The 17,428-nt window shown below is 35.3% G+C and overlaps 1 protein-coding gene across 4 annotated transcripts in view; it reads right to left on the reverse strand.

Annotated features, from left to right (window-relative positions):
* The window catches only part of LAMA4 (laminin subunit alpha 4), a 124,964-nt gene that overhangs the window by 34,778 nt on the left and 72,758 nt on the right, over window positions 1-17,428 (reverse strand). For all 4 annotated transcript variants that reach the window (XM_016136979.2, XM_016136978.2, XM_016136977.2 and 1 more), the window contains exons 13-18: window positions 13,618-13,734; window positions 9,304-9,452; window positions 7,556-7,697; window positions 6,614-6,710; window positions 2,052-2,168; window positions 266-445 (exon numbers count right to left, since the gene is read on the reverse strand). In XM_016136979.2, coding sequence (XP_015992465.2) covers window positions 266-445; window positions 2,052-2,168; window positions 6,614-6,710; window positions 7,556-7,697; window positions 9,304-9,452; window positions 13,618-13,734 — 802 coding nt within the window. The remainder of the gene's footprint in view (window positions 1-265; window positions 446-2,051; window positions 2,169-6,613; window positions 6,711-7,555; window positions 7,698-9,303; window positions 9,453-13,617; window positions 13,735-17,428) is intronic.

Genomic DNA, 17,428 nt, shown 5'->3' on the forward strand with positions numbered 1-17,428 from the left:
ATAAAAACAAGTGCTACCATTATTTCACAGAGAAAAATTGTAACAACCAATCTATCTAGTGTTTATGTAAGATATGTATATATTTCATATATATACATACATGTTGATAGAGGAATTGAGCAAGTTTTTCTACCCTTCTAAACTAACTTTTACATTATTCCAATCTGAAACTCAAATGAACAAAATTGCTTCTTAACAAAAGGTATGTAGAATTTAATGGCTAGTCCCTTACCTGGATGAAAATTGCAAAATCTCTAAGTGATACCTGCATCTCTGGCTGAGTCCACTGCAGTGTTGTAAGCAGAAGAGTCAAAATTTTGGAGATTCTGTGACCAGTTGGTTAGATTGTTAGCCATTGGGGCGGTAGCCTGTTGGACTGCCACTGTCGTCTTGTTTGCTTCCTCGGTGATGAGCTTGGATTGACCCAGGCGCTGGTGAGCATCACCTTCACATAGAGCACAAGGACACTCACTTTGCAGAGAAGCAGGACATTGTTGGGAACATTAACATCCATTTAATCACTGGGTGAAGTAGATCTTAGATTTTTGGCTTTTATGCCAAATTAAAACCTTTAAATATATGTTAATTATGATGTGAGTTAGGTGCATAAGGATATTGTAAATAGTATTAAGAAAGCTTGAAGGACTAAATCTCATTAAAATCATGTAGCTCAAGCCAACTGTAATTGAAAAATAAAAAAATATTAAAAAACACATAGCTCATTTAAAATATTTCCAAATTAGAGTTAAATTAAAAAAAAATTAGTATTTCTTCAGGTCACAGACCTGTTGAAAAAGACACAGAAAATGCATGAGATTTTAACTCATAAAATGTTTGTGTCTGAAATTTGTTGTAAATATCACTTTCTTCTATATGGAACACCTCTTGGCATAGAAATGATGCTCTAGTATAGAAGAAAATTGGTAAGAAAAGGTATTTTTGAATAAGAAAAGCAAATTTCAAAAGAGCATATTTGGTGAAATTCTATTTTTATTAAAATGTTAGATAATCAAAATAAAAATAAGTTTGCAACAAAATTTTTTTCCTAGGTAATGAAATTATAAAATAGTTTTCTTCTCTTGTTCTTTCTTCTTAGCTACATATTTTAAATTTTTCTATAATGGTCATGTATTATTTCTGCAATAAAAACAAAAATCACTCAAGTAAGGTTGAAGCTTCAATTTTTTTTAAGTGGAGAAACATTTAATTCGACCTCATACTCTGAACACTGATGAAAGTAGTGTTGAATCCCGGGTCTGCTTATTTTTGGAGCTGTGCCTTTCGTAGCAAGTTCTCTAACCTTGAAAAGCCTCAGGATTCATATCAGTCTAAAGGCAACGGTAATACTTTCCCACATGAGATAATGTTTGTAAAACACAACCCAGTGCCTAGCATGTGGTAGCTCTGAGGATGCTGACAAAGGGAGGACAGCCTCCTGGCCAGGTCTTTGGAATGCTATAGCACTGGAGCTGGATTTGCTCCTTTATAGTAAAACACTCACATCCAGCAGTCGTGTTTTAACTTTTACTATGCCAGGCAAGTAACATCTGCTTCCAAGCACATCTTTCTAAAATACCAGTGTAGTCCAGGATTAGGCAAGATGAGTACTCTTGTTTCTCTATTTGGCTCGTTTGCACTATAAGAATGACGTGGCATGTAACAGAGGACAGAAGTTGACAGTTGAGGCCAGAGAAACCCAACAACCAAATTAGAGCATATTTGTTAACAAAGAAGATGTTCACAAGAAAGCAGGTTACCAAATAGTACATATAAGCAACATGATCCATTAATACAACACACACAGAGGATTGGAGGAAAATGCTCTAATATTTAATGGTTATCCCTAGGAGGTATGATTATAGCTTTTATAAATACTTTTTAGGATTTTTTTGGTGTGTGTGTGTGTGTGTGTGAGAGAGAGAGAGAGAGAGAAAGAGAGAGAGAGAGAGAGAGAGAAAGAGAAACAGTTTCTTTTGCCATGAGAAAACAGTATTTATTTACAAAAAGATTGAACAAGCAGATGAAGCATAAGTTCTGTCTGTAACCCTTACCTCTCTCTGTGGCTTGAAGTTGCTTAAAGGCATCATTCAATCTGTTCTCCAGGGAACTCTTCCTTGCTAGGGCTCCATCCACACGCCTGCGGGTGTCAGCCACTGCCTCATCGTTGCCTGTGGAGAAGAAGCCAAAAAAAGTACCAGTGGGGATAGGAAGCCATGAAAACAAAACAAAACAAAAACTCTATTTCAACAAGGAAAATTCCAATTTGTACCAGAGAGACATCTGTAATATTCTGAATATGATATCAGCATAGAGCACTAATTCTGGAAAGTGGCATTTCAATTAAGAGATACAGGATTTCAGAAAACTTGCATTGCTGCTTGGGAGTGATTTAGGGTGCCATAAAGTGACTCTTAAAAGTATGTGTAGAGGTAATGGCTAATATCTTTGATTGGAAAATGTAGCATTGCCGGGACTAACGACACTTAGCAGCACAATTGATAAAGAACTGAAAAGATCCATTTATATTTATGGGGATGACTGATTATATAAGAATAATTCTTTTTTCTTAATTGTTTCAATAAAATTGTAATTGATATATAAATTACATTTAAAAAAGGGCACACTTTGTAAGCACACAGCCTGATGAATTTTCATGAACTGAGCACAAAATATAAGCAGTACCCAGATCAAGAAAGTAGAGTATTATTAGCACTCTCACAGTTTCTTGTGACTTCTGTAATTACCCAAAGATAACCACTATTCTGAATTCTAACTCTGTCTGTCAATTGTGTCTGTTTTTAAACTTTATTTAAAAGAAATAATACACCATTATATTTTTTATATCTTTTGTATCTCTGTTTTAATTTCTGTAGAGTTGTAAGTTGTTTAAGTCTTCTATCTTTGTTTTTTTTTTTATTGTTCAAGATTGTACTGGCTATTCTTGGCCCCTCTCCTGCCCCATTTCCACAGATATTCTAGATTCATCTTGTATATGTACATACAGTTCTGGTACTTTAATTGGTATTATATCGAATCAATAGATAAACTTGGCAGAATTGTAATTTTTACAAATTTGAGCCTTCCTTTTAATAAATATAGTTTTTATTTACTCTTCTTTACATCTAAATTCCAATTTTGATCTCCATTTATTTAGAATTTCCTTGATTTCTTTCAAGGAATATATTATAGTTTTATGTGTAGAGATCTTGGCATTTTCATCAGATTTATTTCCAGGCATTTTATGCTACTGTAAGTGATGTTATTTTTAAAAAGTTAATTTCTAATTGTTATACATAGAATTAAACTAGATTTTTATGCATCGAATTGATATATTATCTTATTATTATTTATTAGATTATAGAAGCTTCCATCTACTCCTAGTGCTATGAGTGTTTTTTTTAAACTTGAATGGGTATTGAGTTTTGTTAGATAATTTTCCTGCATGTAATGAGATGACTGTATGAATTTTCCTCTATATTCTGTAAATGTGATAAATTATTGTTAATGTTTTAAAAATTAAACTCCTTGAAATCCTGGAATAAACTTAACTTAGTCATATATTACCATTTTTATGTATGCTAGATTTGATTTGCTAATATCTTGATTAGAATTGTCAAATTTCTTTATGAAAAAATTTGGCTTATAATTTCCCTTTTTATATGATGTCCTTATCAGTTTTAGTATGTAAAATTTGGCTTCATAGAGCAAGCTAGAGAGCATGTCCTCTTTTTCTACTCTCTGGAAGAATTTATTATAGGAGTGGTGTTATTGTTTAAAAGATTGGAAGAATTCACTGATGAAGCCATCTGAACCTTGAGATTTCTTTGTGAAAAGGGTTTCATTACTGATTAAATTTATTATACATATGTTTGTACATATAGCTCTATCAGATTTTCTATTTGTTCTTATATCAGTTATTTATTTATTTGTTTGTTTGTTTATTATTATTCTTTATGCCACAGCACCTGGTCTTTGTAGGTGGTCTCCCATCCAAGTACTAACCAGACCCAACCTTGCTTAGCTTCTGAGATCAGACATCAGGCTTGTTCATGATGGCATGGCTGTAGACTATGGACTATGGCTCTACTGGGGCATGAACCCAGGTCCTTTTGAGTGTAAAGCAGATGTGCTAACTGCTACACTATGGAACCATGTCCTTGTATCAGTTTTTGATAGTCTTTTTCTCACAAAAAATATTCTTAAAAGTATGCTTGTGCATAATCCCTAAACTGGAATTATCTTGGAGCAAACCCCAACAAGTTATGATGTAATAACTTGTCATCTGAAATGAAGGATCAGCTTTCCCAAGTATTCTGGGTTCATGTTTTGTTTACTCCTAAAGCATCAGGAAATTTATGTTTCTTGACAAACAGAAAAATAATTTTTTCACTTCTTATCATACTCTTCTTGTTCTCTCTGATAGGCTTGTAAATATATACACTCCCGTGGTGTACCTTCTCTCTTCTATTGTATAGTCTTGGTGTGCTTGGGTTATTGTCCAGTTATCTTTTTCCCCCACAAGTCTATAATGGGTATACAATAGGTAATGCTTATTTGATTCTGTCACCAAGCACAATGTAACTAAACCACAAGCACTTCTTTCTTGTTTCCTCTGGGTAATGCCCAAGAATTTCCCAGAATTTAAGGAGGGACTTAAACATACTTTGCAGTTGTATTGCATTCTCGCTCTATCTTTTAGCTTCAAATTTGAATACCATGATACAAAAAAATCTTTTTAGCTCTTTCTTTTGGGTCCCATGACTGCAAAAATCTCTGGCTAATATACTGAAAAAGAATATATTTAACTTTATATTTGGAGCTCCTGATAAAAATAGGAGAAAGAAAATCTATTTTGGGCTGGATGTTTATAAGAAGAGATGTTTCATAAAAAGTGTGTTCTATTTAGAACTTCTTACATAAACATTTTTTTTTCATTTTACAAATGAGTTCAATAGAAGATTCCTTTAAATAGCAGCTTCCTGAGTTATATTATAAGTTGCTAACTATTTGATGCAGACAATGAAGAAAAGAAAAGCTGAGAAATAAAGATGATTGATCATTGAAACTGAATTAATAGCAATCTAAAATAATAATGTAACCCAGTAGATAAATATAGTTCAATTTAAGAATCTGAATTTATATCACAAACACATGCATTGTTTAAAGGGAGGCAAGTGCTGAGCCACACGGTCCTAAATCCCCTTCAGTGTCCCTTTTATAATAAATACATGAAGGGATTTCACCAAACAAGATGATGAACTTGGTGACCAAATCTATAAAATATTTAAAGAGACCAATGCGGAGGTTCATCTGCAAGTAAAATGTAAAACTTTGAAGAGATATCACTTCTAAAATAGAAAAAAAATTTTTCATGAGTTTCAATAACTTGATAGTGACAGGACTGAGAAAGCACCTTGCAAATCATCAAGGAGAATAAAATATTTAGGTCACTGAGTTATGAAGATCTGCATATTCTGATCTTCATATCACATAAAACAAAAGAAATACATAGATATGTCAACATTTATTTAAAAATATTTTACTATTAATCTAATTCTTTACTGCTATTACTCTAATTCTTTTCTAAGAGAGTGTTCAAGACTGGATTTAAAAATTACTTAAATCAAGAAACTTAATTACATTTTTTATTGCCTTTGTTTACCCAGACAACATAAAATAATAGCTGCTTTACGGTAATTATATAGTTAAATATTCTACATATGAAAAACAAGTGTATTTATTTTCTATATTTTTCTTTGTAAAAATAAAAGCACAGTTAGACTTGAGATTAATTGCTTTGATGAAATTATGTGAAGTTTTTAGGTTCAATATTGGCCTTTGTTTTTAGGTGGTAGTTGGAAGTTAGCTAGATAATGGATTTCCAGTCTCATTAGTCAATGCTTGAATACCTTAAGAATGAGTTCATTTCTTCAGAAATGAATAATGTTTGGTAAAATTGTTAGTCAATTCAATTGTTTTAAAGAGTAACTCACAAGATTCCAAATTGACTAAAATGATCTCACTTTTATTTTCTCCTTCCTCTCTCACTCTTGGAGGTATTACTTTAGCAGATGCAAACATGAGCCTTCAGAAATGCTTCCTCCCATATGATCACCAGGCTTGTCCTAAATACAGTGAACTCGAAGAACATAAACTACAAGAAAGTGCAAATAACTAGACTGCTTTGCAGTGCCCTGTCCTCCTGACTCTCTAAGTGATGACCTGTTCCTGTGGGTAAAATTTTGAACAGCCTTCTGAATTTTACAAGAAAGGGTAAATTAGGTGCAATGTAGTTTTAGTGTTGTGTATTTTATGAGATTATCTCTTCAAAAATTGATATTTATTGTTTCTATTAATTAGCCTATTTGATTACCAAGAATATAAAGCATACTATGTGGAAGTTTTTTTTAAAACCATAACTTATTTTAAAATACTAATCTTTACTTTTTTATGCCTTGACTCTGAGCAGGAACTATTAATGTATTATTAGGTTAAATATTCTTTATTCTTAAATCCTAGAATTTTGAAATCTCTGTCTAAATGCAGAAATACTGTACAAAAGGAGGGAAGCAGCAGTAAATCAGAAGGAAGATGAGAAAGTTAAGGTACTTACTGGAATCTGCTCTTGTTTGCAGTTCTCTTGCTTGATTGAGGAGGTTCTCACTTTCATCTTTATGGTAAATGATTTGAGTATCGATGCCACTCACAGCCTACAAAGGAATTGGGTGGAGGGAGTAAAAATGAGAGTGCAAGAAATTTTCGTGGTTTTAGGATTTAAGAGACACAGTTTATCTGCTAAATACCAAGCAAAATTCATACAGCTTTATTTTCATAGCTCAAAATCTAAGTCAAAGGTAAACATGAAACAATAATGTCCTAGACATTTTCGAGATAAATGTGTTTTGAGGAAAATTCAGTGAACCAATAATAGTGCCTGGCCAAGTTCTCGCCAAAGTGCTTGTCATATGCAGAAATCGTCAGTAAACAATTTCTGAGTTGAAAAAAATCAAAAGGTAAAAGAGACTAAGGAATACAAATTGTCAGTTATAAAACTAACCATGGGGATGTAAAGTACAGCATAGGGAATATAGTCAACGATATTACAGCAATTATGTATGTTGTCAGATGGGTACTAGACTCTTGGGGTGATCACTTCGTAAGGTATATAAATGTCTAATCCTGTGTTATACACCTGAAACTAATATAATATTGCATAATAAGTGTAATTGGAAAATAAACTTAAAAAAGAAAAAAATCTGAATACATGCCTAAAGCATATTCTCTATCACTGAGAATAGTCTTAGATATGTCTTATTCAGGGACTGTGGCATGAAAACCCTGGCCAGTGAACTGGCATTTGCTGTCTGAGGAAGGGCACACCTTGAACAACCTGCCCTGCTAAAACATTCATCACATATATAAATGGTCTTTTCTTAGTTCTCCTGCTCTTTCTGCCATTCGTATTACATTGGAAGAGATGACATGAGAAAACCGAAAAGTCATAAGCTGGGAAAAGGTAACATGTAAATGATCTTTGAAATAAAGGAATACTCACATCGTATATTCGGTCAGTGATGTTCAAAGCCAATTCTGCCGTTTCATTGGCTTCATTAACATAATTGGCTATATTTTCATAGACATTCGAAGCATCCAAAGCCTTCTGGACTAGCCCATTCATATCTGAACTGTGTAAATTCCTGTTAATGAACAAACATTATTACTTTTTCTTCTTACCTCCTTAGGAAATAGGGCCATTCTTAGGGCTTGATTTGAATATTTCCTTCCTGTTATTCAAAGTCACCTGGCTTGACAAGGTTTTCCTAAGCTGACTTTCCTTTGCATTCCTCTGCCTTTGGTACCCCCCCAAGATTACCCTGTTTTGGACCCATGACAACTGCCTGCTTGGCAGTGGCCACAGGAAAAGAAAATGATGATTTAAAAACAACATTCTGCAATTCTTCAAGTGAGAATTTATGTGGCTGTGGTCAGGTACAGGAATGAAGCCAATCATCCCCATCTACTACTTAACCAGATCAGTATTGTTAGACCCTTTCCATAAAAGAAACCAAGAATCTCAGAGAGGGTGCATAACCTCAGCATGGTTAGGTCCAGGGCACACTTTATTAAGGTTTTTCTCATTCTTGAGACAAATAGTTTTCCCCCTATAATATAAATACCAACTCCCCACCCCTGCTTCTGCAGATTATTCTGAATCCTTTGTCTCAGTTTTATTCATGCCAGAACACTGCTTGTTGTAGAGCAGCATTTAGAGAAGGTATGTGTTGAGATCCCAATCAGTGGGATGCAGTTATTACAATGACAAAAGAAGGATGAAGAGAGCCTGAGGATGGACTTCAAGAATAATACTCTATGAATACAGCATATTATCCAAAGCAGTGTTTTATCTGAGCTCCATTTTATTGGCTTGATCAGAAGCACATTTCTTGGGAGCATGACAGTTGGTAGATATAACACCATCTCACACCAAAACTACATGTGACCTCTTACTCTCTTCTCAGGAGATTTAGAAGAAAATTGGAAAATTTTGGCGATCCGAAATAAAAAGATTATTTAAATATTGAATAGACATTACAATTGATTCCTATTTTATTCTTGACCTTTATCTATCCTTATTTCTAATTGCCAGATTTATAGTATTTCTCTATAATCATCTCATTATTTATCTATTATTTCAGGGTCATGAATTCAATTCCGATTTTTCAGTACATTTCAATTAATGTTAATTTAGTGCCCAAGGGGTACACGACTCTCTTCTAAATGGTAGGAGAAAAATCGTCCATTGATTTTTCTCTTAATAGGTGTTAAAATCAATTAGTTCCTGCTGGGCACTGTGGAGTGTCCAGAGTATTTACCAGAAGTCAGCTGCACCGCCAACTTCCAACCACTCGGGTGTGGAAAACTAATGCTACCCATGGAATTAATAGGTGGTGATGGTAGATTTAGACATTGCAGAGGAATCTGATATACTTGATAATATTTTGTGCAGCAGTTATACCCTTAAACAAAATGCATTAGGTCATCCTATTAATAATTGTGAAACAGAATCCCCTTTCCCTGAACTGACGGATTTTTAAAAATCTAAAAACTGTCTCCCTAAAGTAATTGCAATAAACAATGTTTGGCTCTCAGACTGACCATCATCAACAAACAAATAAATGAGCAAACCTAATCCTCAGACCAAGCTATTAACATTGTATCCCAGTAGCTCTGGGATTTAGAATTGAATAAAAATCAGTTATTCAGCCTGTGCAGAGATGTGCATTTCTAAAACCAGAATATTACCTGCTCAGTTCTTCAGCCTCTTGTTGAAGGTTCTGTGCATGGTCAACAGCTTCTTGGACTAAGTCATGATTGAGGTTACTCAGGTTGGCTAGCTTTCCCTGCAGTTCACTTCTGGCTCCATCTATTTCTGCGTAAATTCCTGATGTGTTCTTAAGAAAACATTTTTTTTAATGAATTGAATTTAGAAGAACTTAAAACATTTTCCCCAAAGAATATCAAAAGATAATCTTTATTCTTCCTTATTATGAAGTTCAGTAAATTTCAGGCCAGGTCTACATGAGCCTACAATACTATAAGTATATATTTATCTATTTCTGCTGAATCTTCAACTCCTTCTCTACTGATTGCTTCCCTAGCATTTAGACATGCTCTGCTGTTTCTGATCTGAAAACTAAACTAAACTTAACCTAAGCTAGCCTGTATGACACTGTTCTCTCCCAGTCTCCTATTTCATTGGCCAGGATGAAGACTTTAAAAGCTGCTATTCCTTAGGGTTTGACTCAGTCCCTTCCTCCCTGAGTGATCTAACTTCCTCCCCGGAGCCCAGTCTTTTAGTCTTCTAATTCATTCTGCCATCCATCAGGAATTGTGATCTTCCAATTAAGCACATCTGGTTGTGTTGTTTCCCTTCTCAAAACCAGCTATTATTTTGCAGGAACAAATCCAATTCCTTAGCATGTCTTCATCAATTGACTCCTCCTCTCTAACCAATTTCATCATTTATCACCACTCCTCATCCACTACATCCCAGGGTCCAACCTTGACTAACTGATCATTGTTTTAATGCTCCATAATTTTTCTGGCCCCTGTGTCCTTGCACACATTATTTTCCCTGTCTGGGGAATACCTTTCCTTTCTTTTCTGTCTGATCTATCTGGAAAATTTCTACTCATCTTTCCAAATGTAGCTCTAATATCACTTGTTCTGTGAAGCCCTCCTTAACAACTCTAGAGTGAGTTTAGTATGGATATATAACACACACACATATACATATATTTGTATGTATATGTGTATGTGTGTATGTATATCTATCATCTCTCTCTCTCTCTCTCTCTCTCTCTATATATATATATATAAATTATATATATATATAATTTATCCACATACCTCATTACTATAATCCTTTTACTTGAATATTACACTCACCAAATTACACAATCTTGGGAGACAAAAACTATGTTTATTTTGATATTCCCAGAATGTTGCACAGTCCCTGGCATATAGGGTTTATTTTTATGGAGACAGTATTAAACCTCTAGCCATTTGGTTGGTCATCTTGGAAATAATACTTTGAAAAAAATATTTTTAATTGTATAAGCAGAAAAAAAATACCATGGACTTTCCACCTTTACCTATTAATTTATTCAACAAATATTTATTGTATGACTACTATGTAGGAGTGAAAAATATTTTGAATAAAATACAACAGGTATTTCCAACAGGTTGGAAAGTGATTAAAGGTAAGAGGACCACTTAGATTGAATGGTCACAAGGACACTAGCAATTTGAAGAGTTTGGGACAGCAAGTGCAAAGATCTTGGGGCAGGAAAAGGTATGGTGTGTTGGAAAAATAGAGAAGACTTGAGATGTAACAATCTGGAGTGCAGTGAGTGAGGGAGAGGGTAGGGTATGAGGCCAGAGCCAGGTCACTTAGGGAGTCTCATGGGCCACAGTAAAGTGAGCTTGTTTCTTATAAGTGTTAATGGAGATTTTATGTGGGAGAAATAATGTGATCTGTTTATGTTTTTGATGGATTATTCTGCTATTGCATGGGAAATGATTATTGAAAGGCAGAAGTAGAAGCAAATAGATCAGTAGGAGGCTCTTATGGCAGCTCACATTGGGGATGAGGTGACTTAGATTAAGTAGTAGCAACAGAGAAGAAGGTAGTGATAAGAAATCAGGATTCATTCTGGAGATGGGGCCAACAGGTCTCACTGAAATGGGGGTGAGGAGAAAGGAGAAATCAAGAATGACTGCAGAATTTTGATTTGAGCTATTGGGTTGTGCCATGTACTGAGGTGGGGGAGACTAGGGAAGGACCAGATTTCATTCAGAATGTGTTAAATTCGACATGTCTATTATACATAAAAGTGGTAGATGAAACTGATTTTCCTACAAACCAGGCTGAGTTCTTGCTTGAAAACATTGAGTAAGCATTTGGATCTAAAGTTTGGAACTCAGTTGAGGTATCATAGTCAAAGGTAAAAATGTGGAATCATGCATATAATTACTCTTTAAAGTCATGGGATTCAATGGGATCAACTAGGGAGAAAGTATAAATAGGAAGGAAGGCCCAGGACTGAGCACTGAGCTTTTCATTATCAAGAGCAGGGTTCAACCCAGCTCAGTGCCAAGTATGGCCCAAAGCCTATTTTTATATAGCTAAGAATATTTTTATATGGCTAAGAATATTTTTATATTTTTAAAGTTATATAAAAAAAACCTAACAAACAAAAAACAAAAAGAATAAGGGAGAGCAGTTGTGTGTGGCCTGCAGAGCCTAAATATTTACCACAGAGAGGATGTACAGTGGTGAAGCCAGTAAAGGAGGCTGAGAAAAAATGGCCAATGAGGTGAGAGAAGAACCAAGTGAATGGGCTATTGGAGGAGCCAGGACAGGAGCCCCGAGTGTTTAAATGAGAGATGGTTAGCAATGCGAGGCTGAGAATGTTGAGGAGAAAGATGCTACATTGAGGTCACTGGTGACTAGGACAAACACAGTTTCAGTGGGACATGGATTTCCATTTGGAGTAGGTTGAGTACCGTAGACAGTGTGGAGATAAGGGGGTGGAAACAATGACTGTAAATTACTTAGATATTTTGCCATGAAGCCGAGCAGAGTAATGAAACAGAAATTAGAGAAGATGTAAGCAAGGTCTTTTTTCTTTTTTAAATTTTAAAAGATAGGAGATATTAGAGCATATCTGTATGTGAGTTGTAACAATCCAGTAAAGAGTAAGAACTGGGTGAAAGAGAAGACAGAAGGCATGCTTTTTGGAGCCATACCCGGCTACTGTGTTTTCAAGGTGAGGAAGAATAAAATTCAGAGCATGGGTAGAGGGATTGGACCATGACAGGAAAAGAGACACTTCTTTATTTACTATAGGAAGGAAGGTAGAAGTCTAGATACGGATGCAGGTAAGCGGGTAGATTTGGGAACAAAAGATGAGGGGATTTGTCTTTGTTTCTATTTTTTTTTTCAATGAAGCATGAAGCAAATATCATCCATGCTGACAGAACAGGAAGTAAGTTTCCCATCAGCCATGTTGGCTGCACTGGTGTTGCCATGATGCTGGAGGTACTTGGGTTCCCTGGGGATATGAAGTTAGAATTCTCAGGTGAGTACAGTAGGAGCATAGGTGAATATGGAAATGAGAGGTGGTTGCAAAGAATAATTACATTGATTATTTTAGCTGCTTAATGAGGCAGGAGAGGGTATGGGAGGAATAAGATAAATAAAGTGGAAGAGGGCTCCATGTGGTCTGAGATAAGTAAGTGAGATAAGAGTTGTTGCTCAGGGAGAAAGATGCTTGAAGCTGGGATTTGGGATGAGATACTGTTTTTGATGATAAAACCTGGGTATGGCCATCAGAGGGGGATAAAAGAGATGGACTGGAGGAAAAGCATGTTGGACAGGAGTTCAAAGAACTGGAGGTCTGAGAGCTGGTGGGCTCAGCCATCTAGATTTTGGCGTCACCAAGGATAGTGTTGGGAGTAGGGATGGAGAGAAAGACAGGAGCCTGGTGCTGAAATAGCTAAAGAATGGCATGGTGACCAGGTGACTTTAAAATGACACCCTTTCAAAGATAATAAAAATGAACTAAGGGTACTTTAGTGATGTTTGGATCACTGCATTTTATTGGAAAATTTCTACTTTAAAAAGTATAACTCTTTTGGATTTTGATTGCCAGTTTCATTAAACACACGACTTATGTGTAAAGAGTGAGTAGGATGGACCTAGAGCTGTACTTTCAAGAGAACTTTCGGTGATGATATCTGTGCTGTCCAATGTAGGAGGCACTAGCCACATGTGGCGATAGGGAGCACCTGAACTATGGCTAATGTGATGGAAGAATTAACAATTTAATTTTATTTCATTTCAAGTCATTTAAATTTAAATTTAACAGCTGTACATGGCTAGTGGCCACCATACAATGAAAAAAAACTAAAAAATTCAGTCACCTGGTCTTATTTTTATAATACCAGCTACCTTGATAGAATTGAATTGGATTTGATTATCCTTCTGTGACACTGAGCTGCTGTTCTAATGTGCTATCAATGCAAACCCGAAAAAGTCACATGGGTTCTTACCTTTATTATATCATCAAGGTCCATAAGAGTCAGACGAGGAGTTGTCAAAGAGTCTAAAGACGTCCTCAGGGAGGTGTTCACCTTTTCCACGTGTCCCCTTACTTTGTCATGTTGTTTCTTCAAAAAGGAACAAGGGAGAGACAAAGAGGTGGCTTTAGAGAAAGTATCAGGGAGAGTGGTCAGTATTGATTCACTATCTTTGCATCAAGAAAGATCTGGGTTTCCAGCCCAGGCCCACCACCTGACGGCTGTGTGCCTCTGGGGAATCCTGCCCACCAGATGCTCAATTTTCTCATTTATGATGTAGAAATAATAAAAGTAAGCAATTTGGGAGCTTCAAAACACTTAGCTATGATTCTTTATTATAATGTCATCATCTCAGAGGGATAACACTTCAGAGAGGGCCTTTGACTCTTCATGAATGTAAAGTGGGACTATGGATACAGGAATGTTGGTTTTATATTTGCAATAATAAGAAAATGAATTAATTAAAAAAAAATTTTTACCATGTGCAACCTTGGGATACAAATAGCTCATCTGGACAGAAATAATGCATACATAAAATAATCTTAATATCCTTTTCAAAATTTAAAATGGTCCTGTCATCAAAGTGCAAAATTGTGATCTTGTTTCCTTCCACTCTGAGCTCATTATGTTAGATGCTCAGGAGTTTTGAAGAGAGAAATTGTCCTAGTTGCTAATATATTTTTTGATGAATGCTTTAATTCATACCTTCAGTTTTGGGTTCTAGAGGCAAGGATGTTATGATTCTGAAGAAATATTATGGAGCTTTAAATGAGTTCAAGAGTTTGAGAGCAGCATAGAATAAAACAGTAAGAGGAAAAAGTAAAAGACTCATGTTATCATCTGAGTGAAAAATGAGTTGAAGTTACTTGAGAAATAGTAATTTAAATTGGAGTTGAAATCTATAAGTTATGATATAATCTAGGATATCATAGAAATAATTATAAAAGCCTAGATATAAAAGGACATACATTAAGACTTTCTAAGCTCATCTTAATGTCTTTCTTACTTCCTGAAGTCTTTCCTGATTTAGTGGAAAGGAAGATGGAACCCATCTTCTCCAAATACATTGCTACAGGGAAAGGGAAAGGTCTAGGGACAGAAAAGCATCCTATTTGAATATCCTCTTAATGCAAGAATATTAAAAAAACAATTTCCCCTCAATATCCATCAAGGTTAATACTAAATGACTACCTGAGATTAATTATTCTTATCTCCACAAGGAAAAGTAGTTATCTAGCTCTGCACTATTTTAAAGTTTATAAGGAAGGGAGGTGAAAAAGTTTGGTTATTATTTAGCTCTCTCAAAACAGTTTTCTTTTTCCAGAGTCTGAGACCCCAGACTCTGACCCTATCTGGAAGCCCCTGAATCTGGGTCGCCTTAAGGGAACACTGGTAACACCTTGAAGTCACAGCCAAACTTCAAAGCTGCGTGTTAACAGCACTGCACGATAAGGTCGTTTGCAGTAGGTGGAAAATAATAGGCTTCAAGTTAAAGGTTTCCCCCACTTATCATATATTACATTAGAAGAATGAATAAAATTAGCTTTGAAACAAATAAAGATATTCCCACAGGAAGATGGTCAACTTGACCGAAAAGTTTTGGAAACTGATAATTATGAAGATGGCATAATTAGCACCATTCTGTATGCTTCAGTATCTATTTCACATAAGCAAAAAAAAAAAAAAAAAAAAAAAAAAAAAAAAGTTTCCTGATCCTTAAAAAAAAAAAAAAAAATGATAGAAACAGTCTTAGGAAGGCACAGCTTTGGCTTATAAGAATCTCTACACAGTGCTTTTAAAGAAATGCAAATTAAAACCACAATGAGATACTACCTCATACATGTAAGAATGGCTATTATTAGCAAGACAGGTATTAACAAGTGTTGGAGAGGTCATGGATAAAAAGGAATCCTCATATACTGCTGGTGGAAATGTAAATTGGTGCAGCCACTATAGAAAACAGTATGGAGTTTCCTCAAAAAATTAAGAATAGAACCACTGTATGACCCAGCAATCCCTCTTCTGAGTATCTACCCAAAAAACTTGAAAACATTTATTCATAAAGATATATGTACCCCTATGTTCACTGCAGCATTATTTGTGGTGGCCAAGACATGGAAATAAACAAAGAGGCCTGTGATGAATGACTGAATAAGATGTGGTACATATAAACAATGGAATATGACTCAGTCATAAGAAAAGATAAAACACTACCATCCGCAACAACATGGATAGATCTTGAGACTATCATGCTAAGTTTGAAATAAGTCAGACAGAAAAAGTCAAGAACCATATGATTTCACTCATATGTGGGATATAAAATGAAAAGCAACAAGTGAATTATCAAGACAAACAAAAACTCAGTATGGTGGTTGCCAGAGGGAAAGGGGGTGAGGGTAGGGTAGAAAAAAGTAAAGGGGGTCAAATATATGGTTATGGAAGGAGACTTGACCTTGGGTGGTAAACACACAATATACAAATGATATAAAATCACACACTTGAAACCAACATAATTTTATTGACCAATGTCACCCCAATAAATTCAATAAAATTTTTTAAAAGTATTTAACCTACTTTTGACATATAGAATCCTATATTCATTTGATAAAGATTTTTATTATTCTGTTACCCTTTGGGGTTGGGAGCAGAATAGTGAAAGAAATATGTAATTATTAGTTGTATAGCTACTATTGGAACACGTCAAAATGATTAAACTAGGTGCTTATTTTTGTTTTGTATAAAGATTGGAATTTTGGTGTTGTTCTTTTCTAAGGCATGCTGTAGGTCTAACAGTAAAATGTAAAATTAAAATACTTAAATCAAGTTGGGGAGACAGATTCATTAGCAGATGGTCACAGACAGAAGGGGATGAGCACAAAGCATACTATGGGATTGCTGGAGAGGAGAACTTGCTAATCAGGAACGGTGAGGTAGGCCTCCTGGAGGAGGTGATACCTGGGGTCATCCAGGTGAAGGAGAAAAGAAGTCTGCTTTTCAGGCAGATGGGAATGCTAGTAGTGTGAGGCTGAGGAGGCCAGCAGGGGCCCATCAGAGAGGGTCCCCCATGCCCTGGGAAACAGCATAGATGATCCTATATGACAGTGTCTTTCAAATGTTTTTAACCATGACCCACAGTAAAAACAACAACAACAACAAAAAACGTATTTTATGTTGCAATACAGTACTCACACATAACTAAACCAAAAATGTGATGAAATCATACCTTCCTATAGGTGATGTACTTTGATATTTTCAATTCTATTTTACTCCTTTTTTACTTTTTCTTTTTTTAAAAAAAATGCCAGTTACAACCCTCAAAACTTATTTTATAATTCACTAAATGATTGACAAGCTATAGTGTCAAAGGCTCTGCTATAGGTTACAAGGAGAAAGTAAAGACTTTTACTATGAGCAAAAGGTAAATGTCAGTTATTTATGTGGGCCACTCTGGCAGGGTAGTGAGGGTGGGTTGGAAGGGATCAAGAACAGAAGAGAGGAGAAGGCTATTTTGGTTGAAAAATGAAGGCCCAAACCAGGGGTTGTAGAGAAATAGAAAAGAGGAAAGAGAGCTACAAATATTCCAATAGTAAAATTGGCAGGATCCTGTGATCGACTAAATGTGGGGGTGGGCAAGAGGGAAAAATTCAGGTATAAGGTCGAGTCTCAGTAACTCTCTTGAAATCTGCTTGAAGAAATTATTTTTGTTATACTTCTAAACTGTTGTGTAACATAAGTATGCATTTGTTTACCAAAGAATGCTATCCTGAACATTATTCTTCTAAAA

This window comes from Rousettus aegyptiacus, unplaced genomic scaffold (assembly GCF_014176215.1).
Source record: "Rousettus aegyptiacus isolate mRouAeg1 unplaced genomic scaffold, mRouAeg1.p scaffold_m13_p_1, whole genome shotgun sequence".
NCBI lineage: Eukaryota > Metazoa > Chordata > Mammalia > Chiroptera > Pteropodidae > Rousettus > Rousettus aegyptiacus.